The sequence below is a fragment of the Callorhinchus milii genome, unplaced genomic scaffold, assembly GCF_018977255.1.
Source record: "Callorhinchus milii isolate IMCB2004 unplaced genomic scaffold, IMCB_Cmil_1.0 Scaffold2, whole genome shotgun sequence".
Classification (NCBI taxonomy): Eukaryota; Metazoa; Chordata; class Chondrichthyes; order Chimaeriformes; family Callorhinchidae; genus Callorhinchus; species Callorhinchus milii.
The window spans coordinates 76,436,064-76,456,547 of NW_024704743.1; the positions used below are offsets into that span (position 1 = coordinate 76,436,064).

Consider the following 20,484-nt stretch of genomic DNA (forward strand, 5'->3'; position numbering starts at 1 on the left):
GAGTGAGTGAAATCCTAACATATAAGCCGCTTTCTGGGAGAGAGAAGTTGCTGGTCGGCTGAAGGGGACCACAGTGGTGTTGGTGTCCAGATCTCTTTGGTTTGATGTCCCCTGTGGGTGTGTGTGTGTGTGTGTGAGAGAGAGAGAGCATCTCTCCCTGTGAGAGGGGCTGAGCTGCATATGATCGGCTGCTTATTGACGGACACGTGTGGATTTTCGCATTGGGTCAACATCTGCACTCGCCGCAAAAATGTTGTGTGGCTAAAACCACTCCTAGATTTTTGATTCGCTCATAGACTGCAGTCCCCCCCCCCCCCCCCCCCGCCCCCCACCCCCAATCTCAGGGCGCTCTCCTTGTCCTTCTTGTTGTTGCTGTTGTTGGAGTGTCCGCGCTGGTGTGGGTGTGTGAGAGGGTGTGGATTCATCCAGTGGAGTTGTCAGCAGAGGTGGTTTGGTGGAGCGGATACGCCTGGTCCTGCCCGTCTGTCTGTCTGTCTGTCTGTCTGTCTGTCTGTCTGTCTGTCTGTCTGCTGTCTGTCTGTCTGTCTGTCTTGCCTGTCTATCTGCTGCCCTGCTTTTGGCCTGTCCAGTCTCGGTTGCCTTTGCTCCTGGTCGCCACCTGCCCAGCTCAGCGTCAGTGTTGGCTCCAGCGCGATGGCTCCACTCTCGCACTCACACTGCCTCCTGCCATGGATCGCCTTCCTGCTCGCCATCAACTGCAGCCACGTCCAGGCACACGGTCAGTCCAGAGTGGCTCGGAAAGCCCGATTACTGTCACGGGCTTTTGCTGAAAGACAAGTCCACTCGATCTCATTCATTGCAACTTGTAAACTGCGCGATTGCGCTGTTGCTTATTCTTACGATTCCAATACGTTGCACTGCTGCTCTGAGCATTGCGACGGATTGTGAGAGATGTTTTGTTTTACAAATGTATTCATCTTTAGATATTGCATACCATTTTGGGGGAAAAAAAAAACCACTTTTAATTCCACGAAGCCGATGTCGATCGCGGTGTTATTTCCCGTCTTTATCGAAGAAACTTGTGCTGTTGTCTTAAGAAGTGACTGTAACGTACTCGTACTTTAAAAACAATTTAATTTCACTCGTGACTGTTTTTGTTAGACTCGCGATCGGTGGAGGTATTAGATTAAAAAGCAATGCCTGTGGGTTGTTGCCCCAACCATTCGTTTCCCTGTAACATCACTGCTGTTACTTAATGATGTATTTGCTCGTCACCCATTGAAATGTTTTCATTTCCCCACGTTTGAGGGGTCACATTTTACACATCTGGAAAATAAAACAGTTGAATATCAAGTTAAAAGGTGTTCGAAAACAAAATCTCGAATGCACAGACCCTGTAAGCAGTTTGGATGGACGAATAAATAAATAGCTGAATAAATATAAGAGTATATTAACCCAAAACGATTTGATTCCAAAATAAGACTCCGAAAGGCAAATTCCCATTCCCCCCCCCGATATTAATCCGTTGCAAAGAAACACAACGCAGTTTTGCGCCCCCCCCCCCAAAAAAAAAGATAAAACCAAAATGCGAGAAAATAAAAGGAATTAAATGATTTGCTTCAGAGACGCGAACATGAGAGCTGAAAGGAGGGTTTTGCATTGATCTCCATTGCACCCTCGGCTTGCAAAGGTTTAGTGTTTTTGTTGTTGTTGAGATGCCATATAATTGAAGTCGATTAAGCGTGAATTTATCCACTTTATTCTTAACTCTTTTTCTCTTTGACCGAGCCTTCAGCTCCCCTCTCGACTCTCTTCCCCCTTCTCGCTCTCTCCCATCCCTCCCCTCACCCTGACCATTTCCCCCCTCCTCGCTCCCTCCCCTCCCCTCACCCTGACCATTTCCCCCCTGCTCGGGTCATGACCCAACTGTGCAGCGCCTTGGGACGTCCTCCTGACGTGAAAGGCGCTTTATAAATGGAATCTTGTTGTTGTTGTTGTTGTAAATCGAGGGAAAAAAATAAATGGGAAGTGACAATGTCAGGTGAGGAACAACGTGTCATGGTTGCCTTTTTCCTGCCAAATGTAACGGCCCCCCTTGTGTGTGGGTGTGTTTTCCCCTCTCGCCCCCTCTCTCCCGTTTGGCCACAGGGAAAGTGTTCGTCGTGGGGGCAAAGAACGGGACTCAGCAGTTGGATGTGAGCGGAGCCCCGGAGCTGTGCACCTCGCGGGGAGCGCGCCTCGCCACCCAGGAGGAGCTGATGCGGGCGGTGGAGGAATGTGCCTTCGCAGTGTGCACCACAGGCTGGCTGTCAGGCAGCCTCATTGGGTAAGGCTGCATCCCACAACCCCCCCCCCCCCCCCCCACACACACACACAAATACACTACATAGGTAGATCATAGCTCACCACACACACACACACACAACACAGGTAGATCATAGCTCACCACACACACACACACACACACAAAACACTACATAGGTAGATCATAGCTCACCACACACACACACACAACACAGGTAGATCATAGCTCACCACACACACACACACACAACACAACATAGGTAGATCATAGCTCACCACACACACACACACACACACACAACACAACATAGGTAGATCATAGCTCACCATACACACACACACACACAACACAGGTAGATCATAGCTCACCACACACACACACACACACACACACACACGAGCAACACAATACAGATAGATCACACACTCACACACAGCGTTTTGCCCAACACATTTACAGTCAGTTCATTTTACAGTGTATTCTGTGAAGCACTTTGAAACATCTCAACGATTTGATAAGGCGCTATATCAAATGCAAGGATTATTATTATTAACAGTCCGTCTCCCATTCCAAACTGCACCCCCCCCCCCCCCCATCCCCCATCCTCCCCACCCCCTCATAAAACAGGTATAGTAAACTGTTTCAATCCCAGGTCTGGATGGATCTGCTTATCCACAAACTCCCCTCAATGCCAATCTTATTACAAATAGTACACAAGCTTCATTCATTCATCCATTCATTCATTACCAACAACAAAAATTGCCTCATAGAAGCAACTCTTGCTCACTTCCTCTGTATAATACCTTTAGATTAATGGCCATACACTAATGTAGTCTGTTTCTTGGTTATCCTGGTTTATATTTTCCTCCAAATCCAAATCTGTTCCCAAATTCAAGTTAGTCAGCTGGTTGTGCATCTCACTGAAGTTTGTGGGTCTGATAGGCTACTCTCATTTTCTTTTCCAAAAACATTCGCTTTCTTTTCAAATGAATTGTATTTTGTAAAACACTTTGAGGTGTTTCCTTTCATATGAAAGGAATTATACAAATGCAAGTTGTCATTATTATTATGATTAGTAGTAATAATTAGTAATCCTTACATTTGATATAACGCTTTTCACATCTTCTAGACGTCGCAAAGTGCTTCACAGAATATACTATAAAGTGAATTGACTGTATATTTGTGAGCGAAATGTGGCAGCCAATTGCGCACAGCAGTGTCCCACAAACAGTCGTGGATTGAAGTGATCAGTTTATTGTTTTTTTTTGAGGGATTATTATCAGGCGTGTGGCGTAAGGAAACTTGCCCGAGGTTTCACCCTGCCTGGAATTGAACCCAGGTCTCTCGCTTGCGAGGCGAGTGCTCTATCCTCAGTAGTAGTGAAGTATTATGCACACTGCCTAAAGCTGTCTGCCAGATATCAGCACTGGTTTGATGCCAGGATAGAACATGAATTGCTGCACATTAAATAATAAATTTTTAATGGTTCAACTCCCAACTGGCCAATCTAATTTCAAGCATAAATGTCAAGATTTAATAAGAAAGATTTAGCTATTGCAAATCCTGCCTCAGCACAGTTCCAGATACTAATCCCACTCAATGTTTTACAGATACTCTAATTTTCCATCTAATTTTCAGCAACTCTCACCTTTAGTTTTGAATGTTCACACCCTCTAGTTTTGAGTTGAATAATCCACTCTTTAGATTCTCAGCTTTTTGCTGTGCTCTTCAAGGTACACCTGCAAATTGTAGGTCATTGTCACTGAACAGCTTTAATCACATGAAAAATACAGTAAGTGGATCCCTGTAGTATAGCAACAGCAGAAAAAATACAGTGTATCAATAAATTGTTACCTGTCTTGAATAGTAAAGAAATCTTTGCTTCTTGTCATTAGTAGGCACGTTGGCAGAGATTGCCATGTGCTGATGTTTCTCTTCAGTAGGAGATAAAATCAAATTAATTAAAAATTAATCAAATTTTTGGGGTCATTATCTCTACATTTATTAAGTCCAACATTATAACCTCTCTCCAGTGTTAGATAAAGTTACGTATTCACGCCTTTCTAACAAAGATAGATATGCACAAAATCTTGTCTTCAGTGCTGAAGAAATCTTTGCAATAACGCCTCACTTTAATGCATAAACACCCTGGCACTATTGTACTTCTGCAGGGGTGGAAATAATAATGTTTTATTCCTGTGGTAACAATTAGCCTGTGCTATTACCCCTATTACCCACTGTACACAGTAGAGAAAGTGTAACTAGCTATATGCTGATCTGCCCACTGACCAGTTTAGCTCTGCTCTGTGGACGTTTTTCATTAGTGCTGTGGGCTTGAAGATGGTGGCATTGCTCTCACACATTTCATGCTGAGCTGTGTTGCTCACAAGGAAGCTTGCCATCACCTGGTGAGGGCTCAAACCTGCATTTGTTGGCTATCAAATGATGAACTAGTTACAATCGGGGGTTAGGGGGGGGGGTTTCTTGGAGTTGAGTTGGCTCCAAGGTGACATGCTTGTGAATGGAATATTGGAATCGACTCTGGCAGTCTCTGTAGTCCGGTTCCTGAGCCAGGCGGGTCCGCAGTATTCCAGGGACTTGGAGAGGCAGGCTTGGGGTCAAAACTTATTTCCATTCAGCACCTGTTAAACCTGCAAGCCAAAGCCCTGACAGGTAGTGTGGTCCTAGCTGGACAAGCAGTGTTTTCAATGGCAAGCTATGTGTTTGTAACTAGTTAAATGCCAGTAGAGCACTAACACACACTCTAGGGTTCCCAAGCCTTATGTCTTGCCAATCTGCATCTAATACTCTATGGAATTAGGTAAACAAGGTGTATCTCTCCAGCGAGAGAGTGTGCATTCCATTTCAGACGCAGGGACATAGGATACTTTTAAGAATGGTAATGGATTTTCATGTGTCAGACACCTGGATGGCCAAAACAAATATTTGTGAACCAGAATATGTCCCAGATAGGTGGATACTGGAAAGGGAGAGGTTCAACTGCACACAAATGCTTCAGCTGTTTCGTCTCAGCAGTCTCAGTCACTGACACTGTAGAGTGAATATCAGAAAAGTGCCAATGGCGTAATTATAATTACAGCTATTTCACGATGGACTGTGAAAGTAGCCTGGAACAGCAATGACATTTTTATTGCACGTAAAATGCCTGTTATCATGATTCATGAAAATGATGTATTATATTTAATTATAGATGTTACTGAACAAATTCAGTCACTTTATCCATCTAAACATTCATTTCTGTTTGCCAGCTTGCCTGCCTGACTGCTGGTTGATTGGACAACCTGTTATTCTATAGACAGTTTGCTTTGGGCACCCCCTGGAAAGTGCGAGTGTGTATTACAGTAGGTGAAAGGTAGGATTAGGCTTGGCTGAGTCCCATGTTCTCTCCTAATCCCTCTCTCCCTTCCTCCCCCAGCTAGAGTTAAATGACCTTGCAACTTTCACTGGTCGCACTCAAATATGAACAACGGGCACTTATGGGAGGCATCAAAATTGTTCAATTCAGCAAAGGTCAATTTGCAGCCCAGTATAAACCTTGAAGAGAGCATTGACAAAAAACAGAAAAAAGAAATGTAAAAATAGTTGTCCCAAAATGTGTTTATTAGAACCATAGGAAGATACTGGGCAGAGAAGACAGTCATGGTTCATCGGTTTGGTCTCAGTGTAAAAAGTCATACACTATAATTCCTGTATCACTTGATCAATGTCTTTGCCAAATAGCTGTCAAATTCCCTCTGGAATTTGCTGCCTCCAGCTGCCTCCACTATCTCCCTGAGTAATTTCATGTTAGATTTGATATTGGAGCCTAATTGGTCATGGTATTTCGTAACATAGTTGCACAATTGGAGACTCCTTCAGGTAACCAGAAGTATATCATATCAACCCATCGGAACATAGTCAGCTTCTGGAGTGGAGTTCTAGGTTAATGGGAACTCTGTTAAGTAAAGGAATCCTGTTAAGTATTATAACTAATTAGAACCCATGGTTTCTTGAGAGATGAAACATGCTCTTATTATGACAACTGCAAAAAAAAGCAATGTTATTGTGAAATATTATCAATATTCAATATTACACAGAGATTCTTAACCTCATGTTTCCTCGAGATTACATTAAAAATGCAAGGTGTCCAATTACTGCATCAGAATGAGTCAAAAGTCGGCAGACATTACATTGGCGCTAAATATCTCAGTTAAAATAATTCTTATATAATTCAGGCTAGGCTTTCATAGCTGCCAGTTAATATTAAGATAGATTATCCATTGCTACTAGGTATTGGTGGAAAGCCTCTCATGCTCTGATGACCTACTTAATTTGACTGTTTTTCTTGCATTTTGTTCAGAACTTTGCCTCTGCCAGATTTGTTTTTCCAGAGGACATTGTGTTGGAAGGATTTTCCCTTAAATTAGCTCATTGTGCGTATGTTCTGACAACGTAAATCAGTGCTGCTATTGGTAGAATTTCTACCTGGGTCTAGATTTACTGTAATATATTAATTTTAGATTAATATAACATTGCAGAGTCTCCAGAATTTGTCAGAATTCTTAAATGCAGTCTTTAATTTAGAATTTAGTTTTCTGTAAGATTATATAATAATAATTATTCTTGCATTTGATATAGCGCTTTTCACGCCTTCTAGACGTCTCAAAGCGCTTCATATTATTAATAATCCTTGCATTTGATATAGCATCTTATCCTTCAAAAAAATATTAATAATAAATTGATCATTTTAATCCACAACTGTTTGTTGGACAATGCTGCGTGCAATATATCATCTCTGATTTTGAAATGATAACACAAGACAATTTGAGACCTACAGCTGTTGTTTCATTTTTTAGCTGTACCCAGATCTTTTCATCCTTTTCCCTTTATTATTATTTCAGCGTCTTGGGACGTCCTCCTGATGTGAAAGGCGCTATACAAATGTAATTTGTTGTTGTTGTAATCACTTTGTTTGCATTGATATTTTAATAATAACCATTAGATTTGATATATTACATTACATTTCACCCACAAAACATAGCCAATTCACTTTACATTATATTCTGTGAAGTGCTTTGAGATATTTTGAAGATGTGATAAGACGCTATATATCAAATGCAAGGATTATTATTATTACTATTATCGTCAAGACTTCTCAGAATGGTTCACAAGAATTACTGTAATGTGTAGTGACTGTATATGGAGTTTCTTACAGAAAATGGGCTTCAAAGATTAAATTGAATTCAACAATTTGCTCAATTCTGCATACTCTGAAATGTTATTTTAATGGAGTAAATCTAGACCTGGTTGGAATTTTTGAAAAGAGAAGGGAGTTTCTCCCAGTGTCTCTCAAATAAAATTGGTTACTCACTCCATGGCTGTTTATGGAACATTGATGCAAATCAGCTGGTGCATTTCGCCTACAAAATACAGTTACTGCATTTTACAGTATGTCCTGTGAAGTGCCTTGGGACGTCCTCCTGACATGCAATTATATAATTGTATATAAATGCAATTTGTTATTGTCCTCCTGATGTGAAAGGCGCAGTACTAAATGTAAGGAGCATTATTATTCATTATTAATTTCTACCCACTAATTGGCCAGAGAGCCACTGAAATAAAACTCATCATTCGCCTGTGAAAGGAATTCAAGTCAAAGCGTTGCAAGGTCACCATGTGCTGCTGATTTGAGCAGAGATTGTGACTGCATGTCAGAGTTGCAGTGTACTTTATTATTACCTGTTACGATGACTTTTCTGCTTTGGTACATGTAAGCATACTAAGGAATATATGAAAGTTTTATGTTTGCACTTTGAAAAGAAGGATTTCAGTGAGGCAGGGTTTCCAGCTCTTAGTCCATGTTATAAAGTAGCATTAATAGTACCAGAGTACAAATACAAAGTATTTTATACTTTACTTTCTTTATGTTCCAAATCATTTTATGCAGCTACTTACTTCAATATATTTATACAGTGAAAATGATTATTTGGTCGAATGCTATTCAATGCTATTCCAATTAATGAAGCATGTTCACTAATTGGTTTGTACACTGGAGTCTAAAATTCTCTCATTTTAACGGGCTTTGTTAATAAGGACTCTGCCACACAAACAGAGACTCCTACTGGCAATTGGAAATACTGGATGTCATGCCAATCAATAGTAACCCTGTGATTTACTTCGGATCATGATGGAACAGAGTTCCTGTGTTTCAATGGCACATGTTCAGTTATGGAATGAGTCTCCATTTGTGACTTAAAGTGGACATTGAAGAATCCTGTTAGGCCCCAGTGCCTGAGGTCATAGCACACAAATACTTCAAGATCAGAGGACTTGGTGATGTAGTGCATGAGTTTGGATATAATAATAATAATAATCCTTTGATATGCACGTCTTTGAGACGTCTCAAAGCACTTCACAGAGGATACTGTAAAGTGAATTGACCGTAAAATTTGTGGGTGATTAAAGGTGATTGAACAAACTCTCTCTGTTGGCTGTAAAAATGAGTTCTATACAAAATAAAATTGGGCATTTTCCAGTGGGGACAGATCTACCGCACAAGTTTCAGAAACTAAATTGGAAGTAAAGACATCACATGAGATTCTCACACACATCTGCCAGTGGCAGCTGAACAGCTCAGAGCCTGAAATGCGGAACAGGATATCTGTTTTCCCACTCCGTTGGAGAATGTTGCAGAGTTGAGAAGTGGGCTTGATGAGACATAAAACTCACTTATAAAATTGCAGAGGAGAGAGAAGGATTTAAATGTTAAACTTAATTTAATACAGATCACAGTAGATAATGAGTTTTTTTTTATTTTTTAACATAGGATAACCATATGTTATAGCATGGACAATGGTCAACAGAAGGTGAAGACTATCGATGTGAAAACAGAAACTGCTGGCTCTTCAAGTGGTCCATATGATTCATTTTGTATTAAAGACAAAGGTTAGTGCTGCATTATCCCACAGTCGCTGAGCCTGACACCCACATTAATTGGCATCAAGCCCATTATGGATGTAAACACACTGTTATCATGCTAAATACTCTCTGTTGTCAACTACAAAAAAATACATTTAGCTAGTAGCTTGGGGTGGAGGGAGCTGAGGAGGGTGTAGTGATTGCGGTGATGGGGGAAAGATAACTGAAACACAGTTGAAAAGAAAGATCTTAAGAAAGATCCCTAGAAACTGTAGCACAAGGTCATCCTAAGGGTCATAGCCAATGCAGTGTACCATGAATTATTGGCACCGTGTACCACTTTTTAGATAATTGTTATTGTGGTCTAATTTGTGGTGTTTCCAAACAGCATTATTCAATAAGCAAATGGGGACTCCTTTCAATACATGGAAGTAGATCCCACTGATCCGCTCCACTCCCAATCCAATTTATTTCTGGAGTGGAGCTTCCTGTAGGTTGACAGAAATTGCAACAGGATTCCTTATTAAAGACTCTCTTGAAGAAATACTGAAAATTAGACCCCAGTATTTTTTAAATCTATGGAAATATTTATAAGATGAAATGTTCTTTCTGATTCTTTGATCTTTGGTAGAAGGAAAGTGTAACCATCTCATTACATCATAGCATTTAGGCCCTGGAGATTAAAAACAAAAATGTAAAATGCCTTATTCATCTTTTCCCCACAATGCCTTTTGACTTTAAAGAAATAAGCCCCTGTTTTATTTATTTAGTGTTGCTGAGCATAAATCAGACACTAAAGGGAAATATGTAATAAACAGGTTTTTAAAAACGTTATTTAAGAGATTTTTCTTCCTTAGTCCTCCTCACTTGACGTCAGTCTCTCAGGCTTGGATATCAGTGTTTGAATAGCTTTTTGGCTCTCAATGTCCAAGGTCACACAGGCGGAGACAATCCCATTTTGCTCCCAAATGATCCATTGGTCCTGAGGAAATTATTTTATGAGATAGTCCTATATGAGAATGCGCAAGTATAAAATGTCTCCTCTGGTGTGAGTTAGAACGGTCTAACACAATTGTCAAATGGTCTCCATGTTCAGTGTACTCCGAAGCATGATCGTAATGTCGGTTGTAATTTGTTTTATAAAGCAGTGGGTCTCTTTTCTGAGTCTCTTCTGGAGCCAGGCAAGGGAAGGCTCTGGGTACTGTTCTGGTTGTTTTGCACTTGTGAACCTGTTGAGTAAAGCTGCTCCCTAGTTAACAGTCCAGTGATCAAACTGCTTTTAGCTGCATGGATCCTTTATAATCTGAAAGGAGCTTTCTATTATCTGCTTGCCGGTACTGTTAGTGTTGGAAGGAAGTGGAGAGGTTGGGATGGTTTTGGTTTGGGTATTGAGTGCTGTTCATGAGGTATAATAAAATTGTACGCGTGATTGGGTTGAGCTTGTGCTGAGAGTCTGCTTGAAAACTAGTTCTGGATCGTATGTTATTTAGTTGATCTCATTTCATGTTCTGGATAAAATGGACAAGTAAACAACACTGCAGCCTGGTACTGCTAATATTCCCTTACTGAGTGAGACGTTTGCTCAGATGAATTCTTTGTGTATTCAAAATTGTTTTTGCTTTTTAAAAACTAATGAAAAAGCTGTTGTTAAAACTGTTTCACTGCACTTTTAGCAGTGATACTCTGAGTTGCGCAATATGCAAAGCATAAGTAACAATTGGAGCTGAAAACAAAACAGAAGTTGCTTGGTTCACTCAGCAGGTCAGGCAGCATCTATGGAGAAAGGAAAGTGAGTCAACGTTTTGGGTCCATGACCCAAAACATTGGAGCTGAGTTGCATAATTTGGAAGCAGATTTCTCTATAGGGTCCTGCTGACCTCATCACCACCCTGAGGAGATGGTTTCAGGAACTTTAATGCACCTGTAGCGACAGAATGGTTGGGAATCAATCCCAGATGTCTAACCATTAGGAAATAACATTATGGGATATAGTACATAGGTAGATCGGGACCTATGTGCAAGTGACCACCAGGAAGGTGGAAGGCGAACTGGATGGACCTTAGTCTTTTTTCGTCAAGCATTTCTTATGTAGATTCACTTCCAAAAAGTCCTCTGAAACTTCTTGGGTATTACAAAGGATGACCAGGAAATTGGAAGGATATAATTTGGGATGTTCTCCCGATGTGAAAGGCGCTTCATAAATGTCAATTTGTATCGTATTGTAATTTGTATTGTACCCTATTTTCATTTCAACTTTTTACTTTTTCAAAGCTTTTTGAACAATGAGCATACTAAATGAAGTTGATTACAATTTTTTGTGAACTGCAATGCAGGTGCAGATCCATGGACTTGTTTTGTTTTTACATTTTGTGGTTTCTGGAGGCACATTATAGGACTGATTTTAAGTTACTCATAAGAGGGGAAGAGGGGAGGGCAAACTAGAAGGAGGAAGGTTTAGGGGCATAAAAGCTTTTGTGCCTGACTCAGTTGATATCACTCTTACCTTTGAGTAGGAAGATTGTGGATTCATGGCCCATATCAGGACTGACATGGCAATATAGTGTTGGGGTTGCATTATTCGAAGTGCCATTCGCCATAGGAGATGTTGCACCAAGTTCCTGTTGGCATGTTTAGATAGAAGGTTAAAGATCCCTTGCCACTATTTGAAAGGAGAAGGGAATCTCCTGGTATCCTATCCAACAATTACCCCAGATAAAATTGAGCATTAATTTCATGGCTGTTTGTAAAAGAATACTGTGGGCAAATTGGCTGTTGGTTTTACCGAAAAAATACACACAGTTACTATGTGTTAAAATAAATCTCATGAAGTGCTTTAAGAAGTCCTCCAGACGTAAAAGGCGCTACATTAAATGCAAGAATTTTTAAAAAAAATACAGAAGCTACATTTCTTTGTTCTCAGCTGTCTGAATAGCAAATAAAGACCAACAACTGAAATAAAAAGTATATTGTTCTTAAAAGCTGGTATCATGAGTACGTCAGCCATTAGAGCCATTAGTGATTTTACGCGTTATATTTGCAGATTAAATATCAAAGCAGCAAAAAACACTTGATATTCACAGGACTAAAATAAATAACAACAAATAAAACATCTAATTCCAAAATCTTTTTATTATTTTTGAAGCCAAACTGGAAACTTGAATTGAACTTGAAAAGGCAGGCGATTGCCTCTCATTCACGGTGTAATTTCATTCTAAGCTTTTTTAGCGATTAAAGCATAACATGTTGAGGGGCTTGTTCTATTCTGTTCATTCAATGCAGAAAACCTTCTGATGTGTGCTTCAATTTTCTTGTTGAGATCTCAGGCTCATGATGAAATATGATTCTATGAGTGGGAGTCACCCTCCAATACTCACTCAAGTATCTATTCTTCACTTGGACTAATTTGGTAGGACTCTTGCCTCTGGGTCAGGAAGTTGGGAGTTGCAAGTTCCAGTGTAGCGAAGTCCTGTGGTATCAGAGATGTCATCTTTAGGATGTTAAATTTAGTCCCCATTTCCCTGTTTTGGTAGCTGTTAAAAATCACTTGACATCATTCGAAAAGAGAAGGGAATTTTTTCCATTGAGCAACAACCATCCAGATTAATTGATCAATCACCTTATAACTGTTTGTAAGACTTAGTCAGTGCAAATGTGGCCTTATTTGTCTGCCAAGAATAGTCAGCACACTTGCTAGTGATTAAGTTTGAAGCAAGTTATTACATGTGAGCACAGAAAAAGAAAAGGGGAGTAGTTAGAACTGTCATGGTGTTTGAACGTTGGGAATATGACAAGCCCAGTGCCGACATTCTGCCAATATAGTGTGAAGAGAACATTATAAAACTAGGGTGAGGGATTGGGAATGTCACACCTGTTAGAATGTACTTTTGGAGGTTTGGTGTTAGTGTAATTTTACAATCTGAGCAAGTTTAAGACCTGATTCATCAAAAGTTTTACTTACTTCAAACCTTTCTATACGGAAGTGCAGGTTGTTTTCCCGGTTAGCTGTAGACATGGTACTTAGCTGGTGGTGCAATGCCACCCCTGAATAATTTTCAGCATCCAGCACTTGCTACAAGAACTTGTAACTCTTCTCACTGTAGTGTTCAAGGTTCTAGTCGTATTAATCTACGTTATGCTTTTGTATTGTATATCCCACCCTAATTATAATAACAATTTTAATCATAATCCTTGCATTTGGAATAGCTCCTTATCATGTCAACAAAGCACTTCACAGGATATACTGTAAAGTGGTGCGACTGTGTGTATTTGTATGGGTGACACAGCAGCCAAATTTGCGCACAACAATGTTCCACAAACAGCCATGAACAGTGAACAATTTTATTTGGGGATTGTTGGTCAGGACACCGGGAGAAACTCCTTTTTCTTTTCCAGTGTCATGGGATCTTTGAGGTCCTCCTGGACAGGCAGAAGGGAACTCGGTTAAACATCTCATCTGAAGGATCATTAATTAGATCTATGCGATAAATACATTTATTTCTGACTGATTTCGCTGTTGCCTGTGTCAGTAACGTTGTTTTTACCACTTACCAAAAGGGCCAAATCGATTGAAGGCTGGGACACTATTATATTAATTAATCAATGATTTTATACACCTGGTGAAGGCCTTTCTGATTAAGTTTGCGTCACCCAAGAGAGGGCACAGCTCTGGGCATAGGAGACTCGGTCTGCTTTTGAAAGTTGTGAGTGCATATTAATTTTAAGAATGTCAAAATACTTTATGAAATATAATAAATAATGGCAGTAATAGAGAGCAAGAGCGAGATGGAGGAAACCTATATTATCTCCCATCCAAAGCAGTATTCAGTTGGTGGTGGAACACAACTCCTGGCTACTTTTCAGTGATATTTATAATAATCTATGCATTTGACATAGCGCCTATTATATCGTTGAGATGTCTCAAAGCGATTCACAGGAATTACTGTAAAGTGTAGTTACTCTATATTTGTAGGAAAATATGGCAGCCAATTTGCATACCGCAGTGTCCCACAGACAGGCATGAAGTGAGTGATCAATTTTATCTGAGGGATTGTTGGCTAGGACACTGGAAGAAACTCCCATCTTTTTTCAAATAATCTTCTGGGATCTTTAACGCCCACCTGTACAGGCAGACGGGATCTTGGTTTAAATTTTAATTCTTGGTCTTAGTGGTCTAAAATTATGAAGAGAGGCACACAGAATGGAACTTGTTAAGGAAGATTAAAGGAAATGTGATGCAGGTTTTTATAGTGCTGAAAGACAAGAATGATGCAGACAGGTCCATCCACGGTCTTCTATGCTGTTCTAATGAGCCACAGAGCAAGGTCGAGGAACAGCACCTCATTTATCTGCTGGGGACCTTACAGCCCTCTGGCCTCAATATTGATTTCAACAATTTCAGACCATAACAACTCACCTTCACCCTCCCCCTCTTCTGTGACCATTACCACATTTTGGTCCCAGACATGCCCTTTCTCTGCCTGATCTGCCTGTTTTGTTGCACGCTCTTTTTTTCCCAACCTACGTGTAAAACAAGGTAATAACAACAGGGGGGACTGTGGGATAGTGTTCCAGAGGGTGGGGGCAGAGTGGCTGAAGGCTTGCTTGCCAATGATGGGGTGGGAGATGTGGGGAATATGAAGCTGGCCAGAGCCCGCTGAGCGGAGGGAGTGGGCAGATTGATTAGGAGGTTAGGAAGTCACAGAGATAGGGAGGGCAGAGTCATGGAGGGCTTTGAAGGTGAGGACCAGGATCTTGAACTGTATCCTCTATGTGATGGGAAGCCAGTGGAGTCAGGCGTGGATGGGGATGATAGGGTCATGGAGCCTGGTGCGGGAGCGGACATGGGTTGCAGAGTTCTGGATGATCTGCAGCTGATGGAGGGAAGAGTTGGGGATGCTGACAACCAAGGAGTTTGGATAGTCGCATGTAATATTTGCTTATTAATCACCCTATGATTTATTTTCTGAAAATAAGTACTAATATCTAGTGAAGAGAAATACGGCCTTTAACTCGCCCTTTTCACCATCTTGTAATTTAAAATGCCCGCACAAGTGGCCAAGTGACCAATGGCGAGGGAGAGACTGGAAAACAAGTGGTGGGTCCAAAGGGAGCGCAGGGGAGAGCAGGGATTGTCCAATGGGAGCACACACAGTCCCTCAGGTTCTGCTGTACCGGGCCAGGTACAGCAGAACCTGAGGCATTATCCTCTCTCAGCCCTAGTTAAACTCCGCCTATGAGGACTGGGCAATATAGGAATAACCCTCCCCCGTGCATATACCACAAATACACACAATCACCCAATGTACACACACATCACACGAGTAACATCCTGGCTATGTGAGTCAGACACCAAGGCAAAAACGATGATAACTTCCATCAAAAATGAATTGAATAAATTTCAGGTTGAGAACATTTCTGGAGGTTATGTGATTTAGATAAACAAATAATCTACAATGGTTTCTGTGTTAGTGCTGAGAAGCAAAGACGGAAAACAGAGCAACTTGAACAGTGGGTGTGGGGATAGTTGAACGAATACTCTGGAGTTTGGACTTGAATGGAGATCAGGGAATATTAATACAGAACTTTCTCCCAAGTGATGTTGTTGACAGAGTGAAAGAGGTGAGAGAGATGAACCAAAAGGCTTTTCTTGTCCATGATTTCTTATGCTCTTAAGAAACTATAGCAAACAATCCAACATGATCTGCCTTTATTTCATGCAATCATAAAAAGGTTACATCTCAGCAATAATGTAAAAATCAAGATTTATGTGCTTCGATGTGCTTTTCTTTTGTGCTGCGAGCTATAGTCTCAAGACATTGGTGATTTGGAACAGACTTGTAAAAAAAGCAAGATTCCTTTAAAAAAGGAATATCACTTGAATGTTAATGAGCAAAGACAATAGAATTATTTATGGTTTTAGTGACTTTTTCCCCCCTGACATTAAAGATTTTTTATGCTGCTTAATTATTAACATATTTCCGATGATCATTTTGCTTTTCTGACTGTGCCTTTTAACTCCTGCAAATTACGATTTGCCACTTTCTGGAACCAAAATCCAAGTAGCCTGTATTGATCCCATAATAAAAAAATGATTTTTTTAAAAAAACACTTAATTGTTTCAAGATGTGAAATTAAGGTAATAAACAAACATGAACTTGTGAAGCTTCACTGCAATAGATTTAAGGTATTTGTTCTTAATGTTGTAAAATCTTGATTTGATTTTGTGATGTGGCTAGGATAATCTCTCTGCATTATTTTCTCATATGATTTTCTTGAGATGAACAGCTAGTTTCTAATCTTACAGTTTACTAACAGACAAGGTTTGTCAGGATTTTACTACATGATTTATTACATGAGAACCTTGTGATGCCGTCTCGACCCACCGCACTGAATCATACACACTTGGGGGAACAGTAGAGTTAACTAGCACGGGTTGGGATTAATCAAAGTGAGTAAATATTCTTATTTTAGTGAGAGAGAGAGAGAATTGGTCTGAATTGAATTGAGTGAGTTGTCTGTCCTGTTCTGTTTGTTTTAGTTTAGTTAACAAGGGAACAATCGCACCTTTCGAACAAGCATATTATTTAAACCAGTCTTTGAGAAAGCAGCCTTTGTGAATGCTTGTTGTAATAAAGAAATAGTGTTTTGTCTTCATCCTGTTCACTCCTATCAGATCCTAAGCTTAACAGTGAGAATGGTAACCGCAAGCGAGGGGACCTGGGTTTCATTCCCGGGCAGGGCGAAACTATGGGCAAGTTTCCTTACACACATGCCTTTTGTTTACCTAGCAGTAAGTAGTTAGTCGATTGGTGGATTGCTTTTCCGGGGGTAATAATCCCTTTTTTAAAAATTGGCTGCCGCGTTTTGCCCACAAAATATAGAGTCAATTCACTTTACAGTCTATTCTGTGAAGTGCTTTAAGGCGTCTTGAAGATGTGATAAGACGCTATATCAAATCAAGGATTATTATTATTGTGAATGCACTCTTATTGTGTGATGTACTTGAGGTAAATCTGTACACTCCATCACGTAGTTAAAGTAAGTTTTATCCATAGTACATATAATTTCACTTTGTGTTATAGAATAGAGTAATTTACTGCACGGTACGCTTAAATTAATTGTGTGTACAATGTTTCATCACACAATAGGTTGGAGGTAAATTAGTCATACTTTACCACTCACTAGGTGAGGGCGAGCACTACCAAATTGAATTACAGCCAACAGCAGTAGCCAACTCACATGAGACGTATTGAAAATGTAAGCACTTCATGTGCTGCATTATAACGAATAAAACATATTTTAATTGATTTGGGATGTGCTGGCACCAGTTTAGTGTCGGTAGGCTGAACAGTTTCTTCCAACTCTGTAATTTCTACAAATCTGATTCTACAGCAATAACTAGAATCACAGAATTATACAGCACAGAAGGAGGCCATTCAGCCCATCATGTCTGTGCCAGCTCTTTGAAAAGAGCTATTCAAAATAATCCCATTCCCTAGCTCTCTCCTCTTAGCCCTTCAAATTTGTCCTCCCCAAATAATTATCTACTTCTCGCTTAAAAGTTGTTATCAAATCGGCTTCCACCACCCTTTCAGGCAATGCACTCCAGATCCGAATTTGCTGTGTGAAAAAATTTCTCCTACCTGCACATGCCTCTGTTTACCTAGCAGTAAGTAGGAACCCGGTTGTTAGTCGATTGGCGGATCGCTTTTCCCGGGGATAATAATCCTTCAATAAAAATAATAATAATAATTTGGTCACTCAATTTAGTTACAACTGTTTTTGAGGTACAGTGCTGTGCGCAATTGGTTGCCATGATTTGCCCACAAATGTACAGTCAATTCACTCTACAGTATATTCTGTGAAGCGCTTTGAGACGTCTAGAAGACATGAAAAGCACTATATCAAATGCAAGGATTATTATATATTATATTATCAAACGTCTTTTGAAAATCCATATAAACTACATCAGCTGCACTTCATCCACCCTCTCGGTTACTTCATCAAAAACTTTTATCAGTTTGCATTAGAATACATTAGAATATACAACACAGAAACAGGCCATTCGGCCCAACTGGCCTATGCCGGTGTTTATGCTCCACATGAGCCTCCTCCTGCCCTTCCTCAACTAAGCCTTCAAGCATAACCTTCTAGTTTGTTAGGCATGATTTGCCTTTAACAAATCCATGTTGACTGTCCTTTATTAACCCATATTTTTCTAAGTGAAAATTTATTTTGTTCCAGATTATAGTCTCTAGAAGTTTCCCACTACTGACATTAGGCTGACTGGCCTGTAGTTCCCGGGTTTATCCTTCTGCTCCTTTTTGTACAGGGGAGTAACATTTGCAACCCTCCAGTCCTCTGGCACCACCCCAGTGTCCAATTGAAAGATTGTGGCCAGAGCCTCTGTTATTTCCACCCTTACTTCTCTCAGTAATCAGTAATCTAGGATGCATCCCATCCGAACCGGGTGACTTATCTACCTTAAGCACCGACAACTTTTTTAGTACCTCCTCTCTGCTTATTCTTATTCTATCGAATTTCTACCCTCTTCTCCGATACTGTGGCATTGGCTGCATCCTCTTCTTTTGTGAAGACAGATGAAAAGTAATTCGATACGTCAGCCTTGTCCTCTGCCTCCACATGAAGATTTCCTCTTCAGTCCCTAATTGGACCCACCCTACCTTTGACTAACCTTTTATTCTTTGTATGCTTATAAAATACCCTTTTATGTTATCTGCTAATCTTTTCTCATACAATCTCTTGGCCCCTCTTATTTCCTTTTCCAGTTCTTCAATTATCCTGACATAGACTGGCAAAATAACAGTATAAAGGGCAAGGAGAGGGAAGAATGTACTTTATATATGTACTTTATCCTCTTCATATACCTCTAATGAAAGTACTTTATCCTCTGTACTTTATATATTCTATTTGATTATCTTCTGTATTTTGGACCTGACATTTATCACAAGCCTCCTGTTTCTGTTTTATTTTAATCCTAATTTCCTTATTCATCCAGGGAGGTTTGGATGCCGTATGTTTCCCCTTTGTGGGAATGTATTTGTTCTGTTGCCAAACTATCTCCTCCTTGAAGGCTTCGCATTGCTCATTAGCTGTTTTATCTGCCAATCTTTCTTTCCAGTCAACCTTGGCTAAGTCCCTTTTTAACTCACTGAAATTAGCCCTCTTCCTGTTGAATATCTTCACCTTTGATTGCTCCTGGTCACTTTCCATAAGTACTGTAAACCTAATGATGTTGTGATCACTGTTGTCCAGAGGCTCTCCTACTGAAACCTGCTCCACTTGATTCCCCAGAACTAGATCCAACACTGCCTCCTTCCTCGATGGACTGGAAACATACTGATCCAGAAAGTTATCCTGCACACATTTCAGGAATCCTTCCCTCTCCTTGCCCTTTATATTGTTATTTTGCCAGTCTATGTCAGGATAATTGAAGTCCCCCATTATCACTACTCTATTGGTTTTGCATCTTTCTGAAATCTGCTTGCAGATTTGATTGTCCAACTATTCCCTTCCCACTATTCCCTTCCCACTATTTGATGGTCTATACTATACACTTAACAGAGTAACAGCTCCTTTTCTGCTCCTTAACTCTGACCAAATAGATTCTGTTTTTGGACCCTTTAGCACATCATCCCTTTCCAGGGCTGTAACCATGTCTTTAATCAATATCGCCACAACTGTCTTTTTTCCCCTTCCCTATCCCTCCTGGAATCATTGTAGCCAGGAATATTCAGTTCCCATTCCTGACCTTGTTTGAGCCAGATCTCCGTTATTGCCACTACATCATAACCCCATGTTCGCCACTTGAGCCTGCAGCTCACCAATCTTATTTGTGCATTTACACACATGCATTCCAAGACCAACTGAGTCTGCTCTGCATTTCTCTCCGTCTAATCCCTCCTTTTTTTGGAAAACATTGAATTACATTGTATTTGTCTCTCCCAGCCCTTTATGTAACTTGTTTGTCCTCTCTGATGCTACATCCTGATTCACTTCCTCCCTTGAAATTAGTTTAATCCCTTCCCCACAGCAGTAGGTAACCTCCCTGTAAGGACATTGTTCTCAGCCCTGTTCAGGCATAAACCATCCACCTTGTACAGGTCCCACCTGCCCCAGAACTGGTCCTAATGATCCAGGAACCTGAAGCCCTCCTTTCTGCACTGTTTCTCCAGCCATGCATTCATGTGTTTGATCCTGCTGTTTTGATACTCACTTGCACAAGGCACTGGGAATAATCCAGAGATCACCACCTTTGAAGTCCTACTCTAGCTTTTTCC

The 20,484-nt window shown here is 40.4% G+C and overlaps 1 protein-coding gene across 1 annotated transcript in view; it reads left to right on the plus strand.

The window, feature by feature from the left end:
• The first annotated feature begins 545 nt into the window (after positions 1-545).
• susd5 (sushi domain containing 5) overlaps positions 546-20,484 on the plus strand; it is a 29,332-nt gene continuing 9,393 nt past the window's right edge. Inside the window, exons 1-3 of the mRNA XM_042332264.1 lie at positions 546-739; positions 2,110-2,287; positions 9,093-9,211. Of these exons, the coding sequence (XP_042188198.1) occupies positions 655-739; positions 2,110-2,287; positions 9,093-9,211 (382 nt within the window). The 5' untranslated portion in view covers positions 546-654. The remainder of the gene's footprint in view (positions 740-2,109; positions 2,288-9,092; positions 9,212-20,484) is intronic.